The sequence below is a fragment of the Amyelois transitella genome, chromosome 22 (genome assembly GCF_032362555.1).
Source record: "Amyelois transitella isolate CPQ chromosome 22, ilAmyTran1.1, whole genome shotgun sequence".
Classification (NCBI taxonomy): domain Eukaryota; kingdom Metazoa; phylum Arthropoda; class Insecta; order Lepidoptera; family Pyralidae; genus Amyelois; species Amyelois transitella.
Genome location: NC_083525.1, coordinates 3,940,228 through 3,963,816, shown reverse-complemented (window position 1 = coordinate 3,963,816; position 23,589 = coordinate 3,940,228). Strand labels below are relative to the sequence as shown.

Genomic DNA, 23,589 nt, shown 5'->3' with positions numbered 1-23,589 from the left:
AATACTTTCTAAAGATATTCTAATGAAAAATCTTCCAATTGGCATATTTAGATTACTTGTAGCTATCATCAAAGAAGTCCTTTATTCTTTCTCATCTTACCTTCTTTCTCCTATCTTTATACCAGTAAAAATGTTTTCTACATAAATTTAAAATATACCGCCTTTCGACTCCTCAATAGTATTTAAACGTCTGCAAGCCAATGACAGAGGGTGCGGAGATCCAGTTAAAAAAGAGGTGTATAAAATCGGGAAATAGATTTAGTAACAGCTGAAATTACAAATAAAAAGAAAGAATTGATTAGAAAAAAAAACATAAATATCATCCTTTTTTCGGTCTCGAGAAATTTTGCTTATCACAATCTCTGAATACTTATTTTACTTCATCCTCATTTAATAATCTTTCCTTGTTAGCTTATCGCTTTAGGATACTTGACTTGACCTTTCATCAAAACAGTAGATACCGATTTGTTCAAGTAGTTTAAGTTTCGTCCAACCAACAAGGCCTTATTCCTACTTTCCCATTTACACTTGCCTAAGAAAAATATAACGTCATATGCTAACTCCAGCTGACCTAATATATGTTCGGATTGTTGACATACCAGATAAACAAGAAATAGGAGAGACACGTAACATAATATTACAATACTATGTACAACTTCAGTAATCAACAACTTCTTGGTACATATAAGTCCATAAATCATTTTCTTTCATACAGTACCCTGGGTACTAATAAGTAATAACATAATGTTAATAAAAGTTTATTCAAGCTTACCTTTATCGGTCATAAACCTGATTCTATTATAGTCTCGTGCTGCCGTTTTATGTAGGAAACCAAATGAACTATTGTAGTGATTTGATTGGGAATGGAGTATTGTTATACTTAGATATTCTCAATAAATTTTACTTACCAAAAATATAAAAGAAACCGTAATACGTTATTAGGTACTGATTTTTGAGAGATAATTATTGTCAAAGTAATTACTTACCTTTATACAGTTATTACAATTCATATATAATACGAGTATTAGGGTCATAATATACTTATTTATAATGTGTTAAAACATTTCTAATTCCGTCGGACAGCTGTTTGTAGGTAGATACTCATTCTACAATGACAAAAACATTTTTATTGATACTACTATTAATAACCAAATAATAAGAAAAATTTAGGAAACCTGCACATTTAGGCTTCTGGATGTTTAACCACGATTAGCAACGGGAATCAGTTATAAAGTACGTAGTCGAAGACGGATCAAGGGTTGACTGCTGATCTTACTAATGCAAAGAGGAGGATTAATTTATATATACCTCACCTCACCTCACCTCTAAATCGATCATTATTTTCATTATCTGTCTGGGGATCAAACTTCTTACTAAGCAAGCACATTACCACTGCCTCATGAAGACCGTCAAGTACTAATAAATTGAAATATACGGGACAGATTACATAGATTAAGTTACACTCGAAGTTAGTTCGAGACTTGTGTTTAAAATCTACCTACTAATAATAATAACCTACTAATCCAACGATTCTATATTTAGTAATAAATACCGTACTTACCTATATAAAAAACATCCAAGACCCACCCCAATCAGAAAATGTGGAAAATTACTTTGTTTAATTGCAATACTATCTCTTTGACAGGACGTGGTGAGGCAGGCGGCGCGATGGCCTGCGCCGGCTGCGAGAAGCCGATCCTGGACAAGTTCCTCCTCCACGTGCTGGAGAGAGCATGGCACGCGGCCTGCGTCCGCTGTGCCGACTGCCGGGCCCCGCTGGCAGACAAATGCTACTCCAGAGACAACAAGCTCTTCTGCAGGAACGATTTTTTTAGGTATATGTCGATTTTTTGGTTCAAGTTAATCCTGTATCTCAGAAACAAATGTTTTAACATGCAGCCGCCTTAGCAGGTGAAAGAGGCAGGATACATACATACATAAAATCACGCCTCTTTCCCGGAGGGGTAGGCAGAGACTACCTCTTTCCACTTGCCACGATCCCTGCATACTTCCTTCGCTTCATCCACATTCATAACTCTCTTCATGCAAGCTCGGCGGCAAGATGTACGGGTTAATGTCTCTTAAAATAATAAGCGTGCCAATAGACTTCAATTTGAAGAAGACCGAACAATATGGAGACTTTTGCTTTTGCGAAGGGTGCAAATAGGAATTCGCTAAGACGAGCGAGAATATTGTGGACTAGTTTCTCCAGGTGCTGGACAGAGCATGGCCTCCGGCGTAAGTGTGAATAAGTTTTACGAAATTTTCTGGGGAACTTCTGGACATACTGCCATCGTTGGGACACAGTTCGAACAAGTGGGACTGGGTGGGTTGAGGTCTCAACAGATGATATTCGTGTCAATGAACTTGAGAATTGAAGATGCAGAAGACAAAATGGAGAGAAATTTCGATAACTGACCTTTAGCTCTGAAGTACCTATAATGGTGAAGGATACAGATCTTTGATAGTTAAGTGGATATACATACATACATATAATGACGTCTATATCCGATGCGGGGTAGACAAAGTCAACATTCTTGAAAATACTGAGAGGCGACATTCAGCTGTTTGACTTAGGTATGAGATTCATATAAAGTGACGGATTGCTGGCCCGTCGCCTTAAAGAAGAATCCCAAGTTTATAAACCTATCCCTTACTCACCTTTTACGACATCCGTAGGAAAGAGATAGAGTGGTCGTATTCTTTTTTTCTATTGGTGCCGGGAACCACACGGCACAAGTTGATACACCTAGAAGTATATACCTATGTAAAGGAAGATTAAGAGACAAGCTTTTGCTTATAAAAATGAGCCGGATGGAACTAAAAAAACGGCGCATGCGGTCACGTAACACATGGACGCCTACAACATCCCTCCAAAATGGGTGGATATTATATTTAAAGGGCCATAATTTGCCATCATATTTTATTATCTACGACCCCGCCGTGTCTAATAGTTGTTTAGCAAATCACACGGCGCCGTTTAAAAAAAAGTAATTTTGTCGCAGGAAAGGTAAGCGGAAAATGGATCACTTAAGACTTCCGCTGTCTTGATGGTTTAATTTTATAGATTTAGGACTCCAAGTGCATTATACAATTTTTTGTCTGTTATCATCATTTCTTAAAATATGCCATACCTATTTCACACAATGTTAGTTGCAACTTTGAGTGAAATTTTATTTAAGCCATTTAAAATAAACATATTTATTGAACGATTACTTGCAAACAAAGTTAATGTTAAATAAGTTGTGGCCTTTATGTTTAAGATTCCTTTTAACCTGCTGTTACTATACATACACACATACCTACTACTGATGAATTATTTGCGAATTAAAAACATAGTGTGCGTGTGCATAAATATAAATAGCAATAAAAGTAATTCAATCAAAGAAAAGATAGATAGATAAAACTCTTTATTGCACTATAAGAGTAAATCATACAAAACAGCACAAAACAGATAGAGATGGTACAAAGGCGGACTTATCGCTAATGCTTTCTCTTCCAGTCAACCTTTGAGTGGATGGAAACCAAACATGAGATCGGCGTTGGTGCAGAGCATGATAAATAAATGTTTTAACATAATAAAATGCACTCAGAATATATATCTATATATGATATATATAAATACATAGGTACTTACAGATACGCATAAATACACAAAAATACAGAAAAAAAAGCTCTTAGGAAAATCTAACCTTACAAGCAAAATATTAAACAGTACATACATACACATACATATGATCACGTCTATATCCCTTGCGGGGTAGACAGAGCCAACAGTCTTGAAAAGACTGAATGGCCACGTTCAGCTATTTGGCTTAATGATAGAACCGAGATTCAAATAGTGACAGGTTGCTAGCCCATCGCCTAAAAGAGGAATCCTAAGTTAATAAGCCTATCCCTTAGTCGCCTTTTACGACATCCATGGGAAAGAGATGGAGTGGTCCTATTCTTTTTTGTAATAGTGCCGGGAACCACACGGCACTATTATTAAACAGTTACTGTTCAAATTAAAAAAAATACACCTGTTTTTATCGTTCAGACATTATGTCATTTATTTGATGAGTTCATTCAGTGACATTTTGCCAAGTGACGCCATTTCCGGCCGCCGGAACCCCATTGTTATTTTGAACTATCACGTAAGTATAAATAAATTGGAAGTTCTTTCCATTAAATTTTTGTTAAATCTATCTTCTACTTGGGGCTTTCTGAAATACTTTCTAAGCGTATTTAACAAGATTAGAGGTAGGATTATTTCTTGTATCTTTTAATTTTATTATTAAGCCATTTAGCTTATTAAGACCTTACGGCCATGTCTACGCTGTAAGGGATAAAAACGTCATGTTTATATCACTTATATGTATAGTTCGCGTAAGCAAAAATTTTAATTCGATTGTACGTTATCTCTTATCTTTTACGAGGAAAACAGAGCCAATAGTCGACAGATTTGAACGACACGTTTAGCTGGATTGAAGAAAAAATTACAAGTTACTTAGTTGCTAGTTCATCCCAAAGTAATATTTGATTTCCTTTTCCTTCATTAACTGTCACAATATATGCAAAAAGAGAAACAATCTAGCACGCACTACGTTTTTTTCGCTACCCGATCAGGTTAGAATCAGGAAAGATAAAGAATAGGTCTTCTGTCATTTTTGGTGGTTTGTAGATCAGGACATAATATTGGTTTATCTTCCAAATACCCGTTACTCCGTTTTTCTAAGTTTTCTTTTCATCGCTTATCCAAGCAAAGAGTTAAAAAATAAACACAGCAAAAGCCGTCAATGGAACGTGCCTACATTTTTTCGCGCTAACCTTTGTCGTGTTCTCTCGGTCACCGATTTTCTTGTAATTACTGATTCGCTTCGGGACTCAATAAGTAAAGAATTCCAGGTGAAAACCGTATCTAAAATATCTGAAAGTTGATTAATGACTGGACCTAGTATATTTCTTCTAATTCAACTAGTTTTGGTCGGTAAATTTTATTATTATCTAAATTATAATTACCATTGATCTATTTAATTAATCTTGATCTTTCAGACTTATAACTATTGGCTCTGTCTAACCCATCAGGGATACAGACGTGAATATGTTCATACCTATGTATTTTTAGTTATTATTTAACTGAGTGCATTTTTATCTCCTTACATTTACAAGTTTTGTATAACAATATCTAACATTTTTACAATAAGCACATACCTACATTTTTAGGAATTAGTTAAGCTAATATGTAGCTGGAGGAACATAGAACTGATTTCAAATAAGGTAATGAGAGACAAGTATAAAACATGGTATGCAAGTATGTTTTCTTGTAAGTAGGTACTCAATATTTTATTAAAATTTCTATACTTAAATTACAAAAAAATATTAAAAATTCTGCAAAGCCTACAAGCCAGCAAACATAAGGTAGGTATAAAGGCAAAATGATAATAACAAAAATACATCTAGGTACAGTAATTTTAATGATTGGCCGAGATACGTGATAAATCTCAATAATTCATGATACATTCAATCCAGTCAATGCCTTAGTTAACTCTTCGTATTTCAACCAAATATCTATTTTTTCTGGCAGTGACTTTTGATATAGAAGGCACGACAGAGTAACGAGTACGTAGAAAATATCCTTCATACTTTCTTAGGTCTATTGCATACTCGAATATAAGAATTAACGTCCAAATTTCGAATGCCTTAAAAAAGGAAATGTGAAGTGTACACTTAATGGAAGAATAAGTATGCATGAAAAAATAATGAGTGTGGAGGACGAGAGAGAGATATGTTTGGATCGTAGCAAGTGGAAATGGGAAATGTGTATGTGATGATAAGTATTATCAAATAAATTTTCCATCATTCATTATTGATGTTACAAGAAGGTCTTTATCTCTCTAGAATGGATATCACAATTTTGAATATGGAAAGACCCGTTTCGTTTACGCTTTGTAACAATTGATATATTTTTTTTAATGGCAGCTAAAAAGTAGATAGTGAAGCTCTGGTATGTTATTACATAATTTTAACAAAATATTAGGTATAATATAAAATAACTACATTATTATTGTGAATTATGTGGAGAAAACGAACAGTATTTAATAATTAATTATATTTGGATCTAAACCTTATACTTTATAAATATTCACCAAAATTTACGTAAGAACTTACATTACACAGACGTCTCTTTCTAGCTATTGTTTTAAAATAAAATCTGATTAGATGATAATTCAAATTGTGCTATTTCTATGCTCACCTTATTTTGAGGTGCAACCAACCTTATGTTTTATTCATGCGCCCTCCATCGTTTATGCAAATGGCTGCGGTAATAATTCAAAGTGATGATAAAATAATAAAAAAAATGCAGATAACTAGTGATTGCTGCGTATTTACTGAACAATTTCTTGTCTGTGTCGACGAGTAAATCGGTTTGCTGTCGTCTAGATTTCCTTTTTAATAGGTAGTAAAACCAGAAATAGGCCAATACCTATTAGCCTTAGTCGCCTTTGACGACATCCATGAGAAAAAGATGGAGCGGTCCTATTCTTTTCTTCTATCGGTGCCGGGAACCACACGGCACTCTGTTTTAAAACTTGGAATAACTTTGATCACAATGAAATAAAACATTATGTGAACGCGTAGGTGTGATATAGCCTTGATTAAGTCCATAAACACAACACCAAGCTGCGATAGTCATGCCCTTAAGCTAATGACTAATGAACTAAGGAATGTAAATATAACATATTATTAAATTTTGAATATGTGAAATGGATGTCAGTGTTGAACGGGTATTAAAAATTCAATGGACGACGCGTTTATGTTCTTTGTATGAAAAAAATGTATTTTTATGATTATTATTCCATGTAGATCGAATATACTATGGAATATAGATATTTTTTGTAAACTTTTTTTTTCTACACAAATATTCTCAAAAAAAAAAAAATTATTGCGTTGCTGTCCAATAACACCGACGTGCAATAATTTTTAAATAAATCAAAAGAAATTTTTTTTTTTTTTTTTTTTTTTTTTTTTTTTTTTTTTTTTTTTCTTTTTGACAAATTACACTGATTGAGTTAGCCTCGAAGTAAGTTCGAAACTTGTGTTACGAGATACTAACTCAACGATACTATATTTTATAATAAATACTTATATAGATAAACATCCAAGACCCAGGCCAATCAGAAAAAGTTCTTTTCTCATCATGCCCTGACCGGGATTCGAACCCGGGACCTCCGGTGTCACAGACAAGCGTACTACCGCTGAGCCACAGAGGCCGAAATGACAGAATAATGAAAAGTAACTTATTCAACACTATGGGAAATCTGAGCGTCGAAAAGCAGAACAGTTATTCTAATATCATATTTATGGATATAGACGAATTCCCACCGCTATTAAAAATCTCATCGCGTTTGGCAGTAGCCGTCTGATTGCCGTTGACCTAGAAACTGTGGCAATTAAAAAAAAAACACCGCAAAGATCAGAGGAATCTTCAAGAGAACTGTAGGTAACATTCGAACTTAGAATTAATAACTCACTATAAATTTGAAATTCGAACATTCGTTAGAGCGCTACTACGTTTTAATAACAGAATGCGTGTAATCGACCTTATTGGACGTTAACATGGCGATTTGCATAACGACGCTATACGATTCGTCGAGCTAAACGTGTGGTCAACATGTTTACTGATTTGTTTTTTTTTAATTCTGTATGCAGGTAAGGTTTCTAAATAAATTTAAAATTATGAGATAATAATATCATCATACGAGTACCAATAGAGATAAAGGTCTCTGAACGTTTAAAGTCGGCAGGGTAATTTGTACTGTATTTTAGTATAATATCTTGATATTTCACGCAGCCATGCAAAAGTAAAAGTAGTACAAATTTAGTAACAGCTAAGTGCACTTTTTTACCACAATTGTAAAAATTCATGTTTACCAAATTAATCAACCAATAAAAATATATTGATTGAATAATAAATAACGCCTAGGATGATAATTTTTTATGTGAGAGTGTGAGTTAACGCAAACCGTTTAGTTTTGAATTGCAAACATGTGATAAGTAATCCAACTAGAAACAAAATTAATCTTATTCATCTGTATAATTGTTACGTCTTTATGCTTTATCTATTCGTAAAAGTTACTTACATATGAAGGACATAGGGTAAATTCGATTGAACTTGACTGAAGAAAAAACAAATGTATAAAAACAAAATAACTTACAGAATCAATCAATTATCTATGGCTCTTTATTTTTTCGCAGACGATACGGCACAAAATGCAGCGGGTGTGGACATGGCATATCTCCTTCAGACCTGGTCAGAAAAGCGCGAGAGAAGGTTTTCCACCTCAACTGCTTCACGTGCCTCGTGTGCAGGAAACAGCTGTCCACCGGCGAGGAATTATATGTCTTGGACGACAACAAATTCATTTGCAAAGAGGACTATTTGGCGGGCAAGGCGCCGACCACGCAGCATTGTAAGTTTTCTTTTTTAATTTTGTCTCTAAATTCAAGCACTGTTAATACTTTTATTTTTTATAATCTTATAACTAAAGTGGTTATTATTCTTACTGGCCAATTACATCATGCTACGTTGTTTTGCCTTAAAATAAGTTTTAAAGGTTAAGCCCATACAGTATGGAGTAAAGTATCTATGGATACTAGTAAATTCTCTTACTTCACAGTTCTTTATTTAACATTTATAAAACTTCTATTTTATTTTTATACCAGAATTCTCAAAGATCTCAGTTAAATGAGCATTCTTTATGTGACAAATCAAATACATAGCCTGGCTTGTATAAGTATACAAGTTCTCAGATTAGTAAGTAATCTTAACTGTGAATCCTTTTTTTACAAGTATCTTGACATCTAAGTAAAAAATATTTTTTATAACCAATGCTCTAGAGATCACGCTCCAAAACCAAGGGGCAAGGGTTTTTTGTGCTAATAATTGAAATATTTGCTTCGGCGCAAATCACAGTACACTTTTTATATTGTCTGAAGAAAAACAGAGATTATTTCTACAGAAGACACTTTCGTTACTTTTTTATTTAAGAATTTATTCTTGTCCGAGAAGTAACAAAAAATGATACTACCTACTTACGTTATCACTGTGATAACGTAAGTAGGCGTTACATTTTTGCGTGTCTTAGCAAATAATAATTACCACTATATATAAAAAAAAGAAGATATATAAAAAAAGGTAAAAAACCACACAATAATAATATCAGAAAATTAACATATGAGTAATCATAATTTCTCAAGTCTACATAACCATATATTATGTAGGTACAACTTTTACCTAACGCCTATGTAGACTCGATAAATTATGATTACTCATATGTTAATTTTCTTATCTTATTCTCGTTCTATGGTCCTACATATACTTTCTTAAATATACAAAGGAGTTGTGAAATATAATGTTATTCTGGTTTACAAATTAGAAAGGAATCAAATTGACACGTGTGACGACAATCCGGGTCAATGTCGCAAAATAAATTCAGTCAACAGGTAGATTACTTTGAAATTGCAATATTCTTGTCCGCAAACCAACATTATTTACGTAAGTTCAATCAAACATCGATATACGCTATCACGTACACAATCAAACCCAATGTTGCCATATGAAAAAAATAAATTAGCTCTTTTATTGTCCTCACCTCAAGTCGAACCCAATCGTTATCGAATAATTACTTTTCTAAAACACGACCACGTCCCCTTCAATTTCCGAACGTGACATGTGAGAATTGCATTCTCAGTTTAAAATGCGTTTTTTATTGTTTAAGAACGTATCGAGCCAACAATAAAACTCTCGAGCACCCATTTTGAAATCGGATTTTTCGATCAATACGAACCGTAACCGAATCCGACTGAAAAAGTAAAAAAAAAGTGTCGGACAAAAAGCCAACCGCGTTACACATTAGCCACGACTCCACGCAGTAGTGCCGTAGACAACTTTTTTTACTTTTTATTTACTATTTTGTCGACGACGCCTTGACGTGAGTTAGAAAAACTGACGGATTGTTGAGACGCAGAAGTCGTGAGTCTCGTGAACAAGTAAAAATTTAAATTAGGAATATGCTTACTTACTTACCTACAACTGTTTTGATTAGGGGGGGGGGGGGGGGGGGATTGACATAAACCCTTGTTTAGAAATGATAGAAGGATACTGGCGGTATATTTTAAACTTGTAACGTTCCATGTTTAAATTTACGTTATATATAAAACGAGTCGCGTATTTTTGGGTTTTATTATTAGGCATGTACTTGGTAAGTTCCGGTATTACTGGTTTAAGTGGGTTGTTGAGTGTTAACCCAATGTTAATGTATGCAGTTAGCTTCTGTATCGTTTACGACTTTGAATATTAATAAAGTGATAAAATACTAAGTAAAGGACGTTAACAATGAATATATTGTGTATACAGAAATTCTGTCAGAAATTCATATATTTTCTGTTATTGTACGTTTTTAAACACTTTTTTTTTAAATGGGATCCCACTAATTTTATTTCTAAAGAAAGTCAATAAAATAGTAGCGCTTAAGTTAGTGTTCTACGTAGGATCACATTACCTTTAATATTTAACAAATTATCAATCCACATCCACATCCACACTAATAATAAAGAGGAAAGATTTGTATTTTTGTATATTTGTGTGGAATAAACTCAAAAACTACTGGTCCGATTTTGATAAAATTTGGCACAGATATAGAATAGACCTTCAAAAGTGACATAGGCATAAATTTGTTTTGAAATAAATTTATTTCAAAACATAAAACACAAAAATATGTCCACCCGTGCGAAGCCGGGGCGCGGGCCGCTATAATATATATATTTCTGAAACCTTATACAAATAAATAATGCTTAAAAATGTTTCATAGTTTTAAATTTCGAATGCTCAAAATTAAAAATTGCTAAATTGAAAATAGAACACACTAACACGAAAAAAGGATTTTCCTGCATTATTTTCCAATGGGGTGGATGTTTGTTCCACAGTGGCCGCAACATGTGCCCGCCCGCGGCGTCGCTTGTGTTTGCTCACAGTAATTGTGTTTAGACATTGTTAGAGCGGAATAATGTTGGTAAATAAACTTGGTGGAAACGCGGGCCCGATCGACCACGTGGTATTATTATTGGAATGAACCTTCTGTTTACTTGTTTACTGTCTATGTAATGCAGCATTAGGCAATTGGGAAGGAAATCCATACTTTATAGTATATTCATATCTATGGTAATGTTCTATATATATAGTTGAGAATGCTTAGGACGACATAGAAAATCATTTATCCTGCTGCATTTGTATGCATTAGAATTTTAGAATTAATAAATAAAAAATAAAATCTTTAAGTTAAACTTTTGTGTTTTATATACATATTATATATACATTATAAAGTATTTTTGTAGTGTTCAAAAAATACCAAACAAGTAACAAAAGTGCTTACTACAAAAGCATTCCAAATTTAAAATCAAAACATGTTTCTTTTTTGTTTAGACATGAAAACGCGAAGATAAATATATCTTTGACACCCCCACAAAGCTCAGTGAGCGAAATGATACAGATATGGCAAACAATTGTTTCCACTAGCTGAACTAAACCCCTTGCTATGGATTAGACCGGGAACTGAACCCCTGCACCGGGTTTTAAGAAGCTTACGCGGTTATTGATACGACTAATTCTAAATTGCACAACTTTTTATGGTATTGATGTATCTTTTTGTCAATTTTGCAATTTTTCACTCTCGCGCATAACGCTTTCTTTCGCTTTTGAATTTTAGCTGACAGTTGTCAGTCTTTTTTTCTTATGCTTATCGTAAAAAAGATTTTTTTTTCATACGACATTGATTAGCAATCAAAAAACAAATAATTTACTGTTCGAAAATTAAAGAAAAGTAGGTAAGTGACTAATACCTTCCTACGTAGTCGTGTGTTCAGTTATTCTCATTAAAGTCTGTTTTCAATCATTTACACAGTCAAATGGAAATGCATAGAATTTAACCCATGAAATCTTCAAATGAAATCTACAAAAAGTTTTTTCGATTCGGAACTTTAGAATTCATCTGTCGACAACAAAAACACAAATGAACAATTTCTCAGGTCAAACGCGTTAAATTGATTTTATAACTTTTAAATATTTACATTAAACTATAAACGGTTTTTCGAAAATCCCGTTACTCATGAAAATAATGTAGTATGTTAACAAATACACAAACCGAGTAATATTACTTAGATAGTCGTATTTCTGAAAACTGTTTACAACAATTACGATGGCACTTTACTTTTACGTCTTTCAATTTGAGTTAAGTTCTGATATATTAGGTACTTACATATACAAATTTAAGATATTTCAAGATTTCTTGACTTCTAAAATTTTGTTAAACCGATTAAGACGACGGGAAAATATATAAAAAAAAAACATAGATTAGTCAATATTATCGAACATTTTTCAAAAAATCATCATTTAACTTTTTTTCTACGAAAATACACGTGTCACTGGCTGATAACGTCCTTAAATCTATTTCCTTCTCCGATTCAGCTCGGTATCGGAGTTTCGCAGCCGAGGGTGGTTCGGACCCTTGGCGTGTGCCGATAACGCTTATCAATCAAATGCACGCGCCTGGTTTAGGTTCAGTTCGAAATATGAATTCGTGATTTGTTGTTGCGTTAGCGTATTTTACCATTATAGGGGGATATAGCTGATGTTAATTACCAGTAGGTATTGTAACGTTTTTATTCATTTAAATGCTTAACATACAAGAATAACGAGTAGAGAATAATAAACATAGCTAGGCATAGAAATCTGTAACACTAAAATATTTATCTATTTCGATCGTCTACGGCATATATAAGAATAGGTAAAATCAGGTCAGAAAAAGTTAGTCGAACGAATCTTAATTTGAAACTAAATGTTAATCCTCAAAATCATAGATACATACGAAATAAAATTACTAATTTCAAAATGTCGGTATATATTTCCATAGTTTTGTAAGCAAATCGACATTAATACCACATTAAACAACTGAAGGGTTGGACCCCGGGATCGCCCGCTCCCGGGATAGCTCCCGGCTGTTTGTCTGGAGCCGATAGCACGATCTGTTATTTCAAATAGGCACGCTCTGCCGCCTTCGCGGTTATGGACCCCTGGTACTTGCAAAGGCATCTATCGATTTAACGCCGCTGAGGTAAAAAGAAGGGTGTGATTGCATCGAAACTTGAGATTTGTAAAGGAGAGCCAATTGACTAACTGACAGATGACAGAGACAGACAATGTAAGTACAGCCCAAACCGTTCTAGAGTATTGAAACTTGCCATGTTGGTTCCTTGTACCCGACTGTTTGTCTAGAGCCGATAGCTCGGTCTGTTATTTTAAATACTTGTAGGCACTAGGAAAGCTCTACTGCGGTTATGTACGAGTACATTACCCAGTACCCCTGGTATAAATTTACGCCACTGAGTTGGGTACGATTGCGTTGGAATTTGTCTCCCAGGTCAATTTTAACCTTAGGTATTCCTTTTTCAAACATTTCTATTTAACATATTTCTAAAACAAAAAATCTGTTTGAAAACGTAAAATTTCAGTCTAGACGACAACAACCACAGCGTAAAACAGTAACAAATAAGTCACAACAAAAGTTTTCCCCAACTAATCCGTGCTAATGCTTGGAATTCTGGTACAACAACAAGACTATTTCAGTAAAAGTATTCACGGACCAACGCGAACGTCAACCATTGCAAAAGTACAACTTTTTAGACGTAAACAAACTTTATTTTAAAATCCTGTCAATGTTCAACTTTATTTTAAGGTAGTAAGGACGAGATTGTGAAGAGGTTATAGCTATGTACTCAGTCACGTAGAGAATGACGTGGAATGGAGGACGCCGATAGAATTCCATTTCGTTCGCAATGGCGCGGGGTGGGAAGGGTGAGGGTGGGGGCGGATTTTAACATCCGTCCGCGAAACAGTCAGGACGTTCTGAAGAGTTCAATATTCTTCTAGCGGAGTATATTTTCAGTCCACGTTATTATTTTGAAGAGAGCAAATTTTCATTAAAACCTTAAAACTCGTCTTGACTTTGGCTTTGCCTGCGTGGGATTTAATAACATAGCTCTAATTCATGATTGACGCACCCATTTGACTAGCGAAACGGGTAATCTTAATTTTGCAGGTTAAATTTTTCTACAGTACACTGTTGCTACGAACTTAAGTCCTTCCTACTTAATACATTATCTATTCTGTTTCATCGACATAAAAATAATAACTTGAAACGACTAGAATACCTACCGTACCCTGAACTGAAAAGAATGTCAATGACAAAAACAAGAAGTTATCCCACAGATTCCAGCCTACTCTATCTTAATTTCTGCTGGTCAAGCATCTCTTACAGCCACTGAGATCCTATGTGCGTCCATTAATTTTTATTTATCGTTAAAACGATCGATAGGTAGCGTGCTCGTAAACCCACCACACTAAACGTTTATGTTTAAATTTTATGACATTTTAATGTAGCGTTTTTGAAAGCTCGAGAGTCCTGGGTTTCTATTTTATATGGACTCGTGGAATAGAATTATTGGTAGTAAAACACGTTTCGATGCGCCGGACGGCCTCGGTTTTAGCAGTTTATTCGATAATAATAAAGTTATTGCACAGCTATGCCGTATGAGCGGACAAAGAATTTATTCTCTCTTTCCATACTCACCTGCGTTTATTGCTGCCCGCTTCAGATTTTTGCTTCCTTAAATGAAATGAATCGTGATGGCAAAACAAAGTTGGGTTTTAATAATTTTGTTTGTTTGTTATGGCGATGGCGAATTATATATTAAATAAATAAACGGTCGAACTTGAATGAAGAGAGATGGGTTGATGAAGCGAGGGAAGTATGCTGAAATCGTGGCAAGTGGAAAGATGTAAGTAATCTCTGTCTATAGTACATCATTAACATGAGTGAATAAATCATCATTAAAAACTTTAAAATCGCAAAACTCTCGTGTTTGGATGTTTAGAAATGTCAAAATCATACGGCGACTTTGTTGAAGAAAATGCTGCAGTGCAGTTTGTTACCGCTTCTTCTGCACTGACGCCTTGGAAGCGGCAATAAACTTAGTTTTCAGTAATTTATTGGACGTCAGCCAATGTTGTGAAACCAAAAGTTTTTACAATTCTATAATAATATCCTATATACAAGTATCCTATAATTTGAATTTGAATACATGTAGGTATTATTTGCCTAGTTTTCTACTAACAGGTGAAACAACGGAATAGGAAATTCCTTCGATAACCTACAAATAAAGGTAAAAAAACTAATCGGTCAACGATTTACAGCGGCAGGAGCGTACCCTCAGGGCAAATTATCGATAATCGAGCGACTAACCAAATAGCCGGTGTCGATACAAGTTATCGACAGTAATCGTTATAATCGCTAGTGCCGCGCGATTGTTGCGCTCGCCATTACGGGACGTGCGCTGCGTTTTTAAAAATAACCATTTCCTTTTGACCCCTTATAACTTCTCACAAATACCAACCACACGGTTCAACTAACACTGGACATAATCTCCGTTTGTAAACGCTACCAACTTAATTTGAACTCTGCTTCTCAAAATCATTCTTACAAGTTACTACCAGTCACTCCTTCTAGATGGCTCACCTTACAATGGTGATCTCCAAACTTTTTTGTACACGCTTATTATTGAAATTATTATTTATTAACTGTAATTGTCGGTGACTTCTCGAGGGTTAAATCCGGCGTTTAGCGTAATTTGGTCGGTTTGCCTTTTGAAGGGTTTATTAGTCATTATTAGTTGTCAAACCCAGGAGGATGTAGAGGCTCATTGCCTGTATTATCTATGGTAGAATAATGTTTCCTGTTGTTTTAAAAACGTATACATGTTTGAGACCTCACACTTACTTATTGTGTTATTAGACAATTGTAAAACAAATTACAGGTGACCAATCTTAAGTTCATACATTAATTATAGCTTTAGTTTAGCTATTTGAAAATTGTAAATTAATAAAAAAATAATGCTACAATGTAAGTTATGTCGCTTATACGATATGAATGCATAAAATACCTTTAGTAGGTATTCTGTGATTCTATTTTTGAAGCCCAAAAGTTTCAGCCAAATTTCTAATAGACCAAATTCTTTTTGTTTCGACAATACGAACTTTGTTTACAATATTCGTGTCGCTGTTATCGTTGTTTTTTATTCCATTTTCAAATAATAATTTTTCTTTCACGCGCGAGTATTGTGCACAGGTAAATGGCGTGAAATTGATGTGGCCAGTGTTTGCGGAACGATCGTACGATATGACCATATAAATATGAGCCCTAAGGTATAATAATCTTATCGTTATGTTGTAAAGCATTGGTCACAATGTATGAGAAAGTTCTGTTCCGTCAAAATATATTTTATATTATTTAAGATCTTCTCAATAAAAAGGTTATTTGTTATTCGAGAGTATAAAAATTATCCTTTCACAATTATACTTTTTACAAAAATTACTCTTACGTTAATATATAACAAGGAATTCCAATCAAAGCGTATATCTATGTATACACCTATTTTATGAATGTTATAAGACACCAAACCGGCGGGAGATGGAGGCTGAAAAGGAAATATTATTTCCTTATCTACCCCTGCCAAGTCGTTTCGTCCTCGCCCCTTTAGTTTTCGGGTTCAAGGGACGGACTAAATCCAAGCATTAACGACAATTTCAGAACTCGTCTGTTTTAAAAAAAAGAAAACGGAAATTTAACTTCTGTCTCTGGGCTCTTTTGTAACATTTTGCAATGAAGAAGTCAGCCTCGTTTTGTTTCTTATTTTATTTGTAACTTACCGGTAACATTCGAATTTCGTGTCTTATAAAGCTTGGAAATTCTTCAGGGAAAAAAATATTTACTTTCTTTTGGTGTTTTGGCTATGGTATAAATAATGTTTCATTATTTCTGGACTTAGTGTCCTATACCTAGTTTCAATTTTTTTTAATGATAAACTCTTTCTCTCTCTCAGCATATACCAGAAAACATAATATTTCAACATGGGCGTCTAGTAGATTCAACATAATGTAGGCCCAAATTTATCTTCACTTTTCACATTCTTTGAGTTAGACAGAAAATCATATATCACGTGTGAAAAATACCCATCCTTTATCTATTTAAGTCTTTTAACTTACCTATGATTTAAAGGAAAGGAGTCCTTTGCACCTTTTTGCCTGTGTGTTCTCTCCAAGGTACGCCTCTTTTCTCTGCAACACGGCGCATAGACAATACAAACAATAAAATTAAAATCACCGCGATGACGCTTCGGCCATAATATGCATATTAAACCAACAGAAATCCTTTCGAAGTTGTTTTTTAATCATTAATCGTCTTGATTAATACCGCGGGTCGTGGGCCCAGGTCGGCCCCGCAAAGGGCCCGGCGGGGCGCTGCGTAATTGGGCCCCCCTGCGACATCCGCGCGAAGGACCAAGTGTCGATTATTTATCGATACCCTCGTTATTGTAGTGTAATGAACGCCTTGAAAAAAATCGAATATATCAAATCCACAAAGACATTTTGAGGTAATGTTTTTGGGTGTTTATTTAGACAACAAACGTAGAGAAACGCCGTTCAGTTCTGTCAGCTTATTTTTCCAGTTCTTAATGATGGGTGGCTTAGATAAGTGAACGATAGGATTAAAACCCAAATGATATAGTAGAATGCAGAATCGAGCTCCGAGTTATTGCGGCAAATACGCAAAGAAAAGAGATGTAACTACTAAAAAATGGATATTTTATAAAAAAAAAAATTTTTATCTTAGGAACAGTTGCTTCGCGTGTACAAAGTCATATGCAAAAGCCACTTACCTACCTGGATAAATATCATCATTGAATGATAGTTAGTTATATAACTAAAATGATCAACATAATTTGGTGTATGCAATTAAAACACACAATTTATTATTTCTTGTTTTAACACTCTTGTGGCTCAATTAGTATGCGCAAACACAACTTCACAGTCGATTTTAACATTATCGGGAATTATGCCGTATTATTCATACCTACATAAATGATCGATCGTTGCTGTGATTCGTGCAAGTTTATTTATTTATCACTATAATGGCTGTCTATAAAATTGCATCTGTTATCGATACCATTAATTATATAACTAATGTCTAGTCTAAAAAAGTTTTTACATATTTGTTAAAATATAAAATTCTACAGTTTCCGATAGGTAAAGAGTTCGTAAACCCATATGCCGTAATAACCTCTACGCAAAATAAAGTCTTTCATTCTGAATGGCTCGCATGAAGTCGCAGAAACCTCCTTTGATTCCACATATCAACAATAAAATAAAAAAATAAACCGGCGATGGGAGTGGGAGCTACGTGACCGCAGATCGTGACCCTCTGAGATTGCGCCTGCGCCAGTGTGCGGTGGCTTATATCTATTTGTTTCTACATCTGAAGGTGGACGGAGCAAGATTGCCTCGTGATGATCTCGTACATTACTCGATTTCACGTTTGTCAAATGACTGTACCTTCTGTGTAATTTTTAATCTCATTATCTTGCGCTCACGTCGTTTGTAATTCCATGTTTGTAGATTTGTTTTTCGTTTCGTTCTATAATTCTTGCCTTCAATTGAATTGCCAAGCTGTTTCGATTGAACACATCAAAATCTAAATTGATTGTCCACTCAATAAAAATATACATTCAATAACAATACCAGCCATGCAAATATTACGAAAAAATACGAAGAAAATAAGCACCAAACAAGTTGTCACATACCATTCTTGACACTAATGACGAGTGAGCATACGAAATCGCACAATGAGCCACAAGAAACTGCGCACGCGCATCCAACACGCACCGTGGAGAATCGACCGCGCGCCGACTGCATGATAAATCTGATGTTGAACACATTTACGTAATTCCCTTTTATAGCAATAAAAACGATTCTTTCGAGACAATTGGAATTCCGAGAGCTTCTCGTAAATCTTTAACACCTACTTGTGTAGTGTGCACGTTATCATGGTAAAATTTATTTTTACATAGATAGTAATAATGCCTGTAACACGTGAACATTCAATAGAGCACTTAAAGCCGAATAATAATGTCTAATTCATTACTATCAACAACAAAATGGTTAAGGAATTAAGTAACTTTACATTTTGACTTCAGAACTAAGGAAATACTTATTCTTTTTTAAAACTTATGTGAAATCGGTACATCGAGATAAGTTATTTTCACCTGACCCTTATTTGGAATGCAAAGTTCCGTTACAAACTTTAGTTACGTGGCTTTATATATGTATAAACACGAAAGCACCTACCGAACAGTAGAAGCGTAATACACAAAGCCATTCACCAACTGAATGCGGTATAATTAAAAGGGCCGAGGCAACATGATTAATCTCAACTCCATCTCCCCACATAAAGTCAAAATAATAGATGGCCACTCTAATGTCACTTTTTTCTCGTCGGCCGACGAGTACACGACGGAATTGACAGGTCATCAGCGACGGCGCAGGCGCACGGTGACGAGGCTCTTTCTCTCCAAGCACAACAAAAGAAATCACGGTGGCGCCTCACCATGCGAATGTAATCCTTAATCAGTAGCAGAAAGAGGCGATAGCTCCGTGAATTAAACACGCTCATAAGACCTTTTATCGGATCCGAAAGCCTCCCGTTCGGTTCTTTTTTCAAAAGATAATCTTCGGCGGCCGAGGCGTGAAGGCCGAGTGCCACACAACATGGCGTCGACAGGTTTCTTCCCGCTTTTTTACTTCTTTGTTCCTTTCCATTATTGTCTATGGATGTTTTGTTCCCGCCGTTCGATTTTTGAATAGTTTTTGTTTTTATTTCGCATTATTAATATTGGTGCGGCTTTTTTGTTGTTGTTTCTATATATTTATCTACATACCTACAAGTATAAAAAGTTCAACAAAGCGATCGTCTATGGAGATATCGCGCTGGGAAAGTGATGAAGCAGTTTCGAGGGCATAATCTGTTCTGAGAACAGATTTCAATATAAGACCTAATCCAAGGATACAGCCTATACATGCCGGCAGTTGAATCAAGTTTCTGACGTTTCGCAGAAAATTATGATTTAGTGCGGTTGTAAAATTTTCGAAACAATAAAATTTTGGAGGTCCGAATCGGTAGCCTGAGAACTTTGGACGTTTCAAAAGTGGTGATTTTTATTTGCTTCTTCAACATCAGCCTGGCGAGACGAAAATACAGCTGTTGGACCAAAAACTTTCTTTGCAATAAATTTACGGTCTACAGCCACTTGATTCGCTCTTGAATAAATACGGATCCGCGTTGTAGTTTGAGCATCGATCGCTTCATTAGCAATTACCCTCGCTTCACTCTTGACTTCTCTTACGGGTTATAAAATCAAAATTTTTGCATCTTTTGTGCCATCAATTACAATATTGACTTTATCTTTAACTTATCTAAGTTCAAATTTGATTGTTTATGAGACATATCGTAAGATGTTTACAATGTAAATGGTCCAATTAAGACTGCGGCCGTTGTGCATGGCAATGTCAATTCTTTTGAGAAGCTCTAAAGTTGGTTTTTCATTGGCTTCAACTGAGGAAGTGAAGTGAAATGAGGCATCGCGGGTTCGATTCCCGATTCAGGCAATTAAAGTGTTAAGGTTAACTTGAATAATGCTGCGGTCGGTTTGTTAGCATATGTTTTGTTATGAATGGAGCGTTTTGACTGAACAAGCGTTGGATTGAGTGTCGATTGTCATTCACTGCTGTTTGCCATTGTGGTTCTGAGAATATTGATTTAATGCTCCTTTTTGAAGATAAACGGCATTAACCTAACCTTATTTTATTAATAACGAATGTTTTCAAACCAGGAAACTATTTAGATGGTGATTTGAAGCACTAAATCTTAATTCTAGTTATTTAATAAAAATGGATTTTATTACATCCGCACGTGGCCTTAATTACAAGTTGTTAAAAATGAAATAAGTAGTAGGTACTAGTTTAAGGACAGATTTCAAACAAAAGGCTAAACCCTAGACGAGTTATCCATTATAATTATCTTGGTTTTATTGCAATAAGTATATACCATATGTATGTATATTTATTATAACAACTCAATTTTTATGATCTAAGTACTCATAGTTCTTACAATAGCTTTAGATAACAATGCTAACCCAGTGGACATTTTTCATGCCTATTTTTGAACGTAGAAAACAAAAAAAGAAAAAGCAATAAGTAAGTACTTACCTACAATAACTCTTTATTGCACCTCAAGAAATAACAAAACAAATTCATATTTTAAAACATTAAAAAAGGCAATCTTTCATGTCGAGCTAGCCTTTTAAGGTTTGCAGTTGGCGCTAATTTTCTTGAAATTACGCGTATTAACAGTTAAGGAGTCTGGAGACGAACGTACTTAAGAGTTACTATCATCTTTTTTACATGCGTGATGCGCAGAAAGTCATCAGCATATAATCACGTCTGTATCTCTTACAGGGTAGTCAGTGTCAACGGCCTTTCAGTCCTTTTTGACCTTTAGCTCTGACTGCGACTGTTAGTGATTGACCTGTGATATATGATATACTTTATATATTAATTTCTCTAAAGATGCCATTATGAATGTGACTCCGATTTTAAGGCTTCTTCTTTAACTGTCAGGGATAAAAACGTAATTATATGTAGGTATGTTTGCATGTATGTGTAGACTAGTAAATCTAGAATTTTCTTCGCGGTAATTACAACATGTCATTCTGATTGATACTTCCACTCAGCTTATGTCATTAGCCACTAGTTTTAAATGCATAGTATTAATCTCGCTGAAAATATACTCAGTGCTTATTAATGTGTGCAAACGGTAATTAACGAGAATATACCGCTTTTTCCTGACGTTCGTCGTGACGACGTCACGGGTTGACTGACTGCCTGCCCCGCAAGCGCTGTAAACGTAATTATATTTAGTGCTAATTAATACTTATCGATACCCTACGGTAAGGGAAAAAATCGTGAGCAAAACCTGCACATTCAGGCAACTGAAGATGTTGATCCAATGTAGGCTCAGGTTTCCCTGCAAAGGTTGCGGAGGTCAGACGGGAGTCACTTCGTGTAAGAATCCGACTTACTCGGACCAAGATCATGCCATTACCTGTACTTACATTCACATTCATATCGTTCAATAATACTTAGAAGACGCTGACATATTGCCATACCGCAGACTAACAGTTGTTTATTACCTTTGTTTATGTGCTGTGTAGAATTATGGTTATTTATGCTGGACGGGTCACAGGTTCACTTCTAATTTATCATTGTAATGTTATTGAATTCGGTAAGTGTTAGTAATTTAAATTGCCCGGGGTGATAATTTCTTGTTTTATTCTATGGCTATTTGCTTCTCCCTCTCCCTTTCAATGATCTCTTTCTCTCATATAAGATATCATGTCTAATCTACATACTTATGTTGCAATATTTATGTGGATTGTATGTAAAATAAATAAGGTATACCTAAATTATGATCGATTTATACTTGAATCTAATTAATTGCCTACTTATGGCTAATTTGTAAATAAATTTTAATGGCGATCGATTAATACCTAACTCTACTTAATTGCCATCTTGAATAAAAACTTCACGCTTATTTTTCAGTGATTTAAATTGGAGTATGATAAAAACATAAATTTAGAGTTTGAATATTGTTGGGGAATAAAATTGACAAAACTTAAAAATAAATAAAATATTCACATACTTAATGTACTTATTCAAATTCTTCGCACTAATTTGGGTTCAATGAAAATGCTGCGACCACCGTATCCATTTGAAAACGTCTGTTAAAAATTTGGCTTTTTGGGGCCAACAAGAACAACACTACCGCTAGGCAGGATGCGTTGTAGCCGTGAAAAATTGGGCCTCATATTTTTTTAATTCTCTTACCCCTTAACGAGCCTTGATTTGTATATTTGACGTATAAGTATTGAATATAATCACTCAATTTGTCAGTTTGTTTATGCCTGTCTTTATGGCTGTCGAGAGAAGCGCGCACTACTGTTGTTTTGAATTATTGAATACGTAATATTTCAAGTTAGATATGGGTGTAGATAAATTCTACGATACTATAAGAACATTTAATGGTTGATGTATATTTTATTTTGTAAGTCTAGTGATGAAGATAAATAAATGTTTATTTGTAATTTTAAAAGTAAAACGTAAATGAACTTAAAATAAATTTCATTAAAAAAAGGTGCTGACTAAACTGATTTTGTAAAGTTTCTCAAATTGCTTTGGGAGTGATATAAAATGCTTACTGGCGAAATGGGAGACAAAAAATCACATAAAATATAGGTGATATATCAGAATATAAGCAAAACGTATTTATGCCGCAACGCTATGTGAGAAATTGATTGTTTTGTTTTTTTATGAGTATGTCAAATCGCAGTATTAAATGTTTCATCTAAGTATGTATACCATCATACCATCTAGTCATAATAGTCTTGAACATCGGTTACATTTTACCCCTATTTACGTGATTATAGGTAAAAAGAGCCAAAAAGTCTAACTAATATTTCAATAAAAGCATATTTATTCGGCGGTCCGTTTGAATTATACGTATAATTTGAACATATTAATAAACTTCCGTTTAAAATTAAATATTC

General features: G+C 34.6%; 1 protein-coding gene across 1 annotated transcript in view; it reads left to right on the top strand.

Annotated features, from left to right (window-relative positions):
* Positions 1–23,589, top strand: part of LOC106134185 (LIM/homeobox protein Lhx5) — a 54,098-nt gene that overhangs the window by 4,468 nt on the left and 26,041 nt on the right. Inside the window, exons 3-4 of the mRNA XM_060950865.1 lie at positions 1,646–1,835; positions 8,239–8,453. Of these exons, the coding sequence (XP_060806848.1) occupies positions 1,646–1,835; positions 8,239–8,453 (405 nt within the window). The remainder of the gene's footprint in view (positions 1–1,645; positions 1,836–8,238; positions 8,454–23,589) is intronic.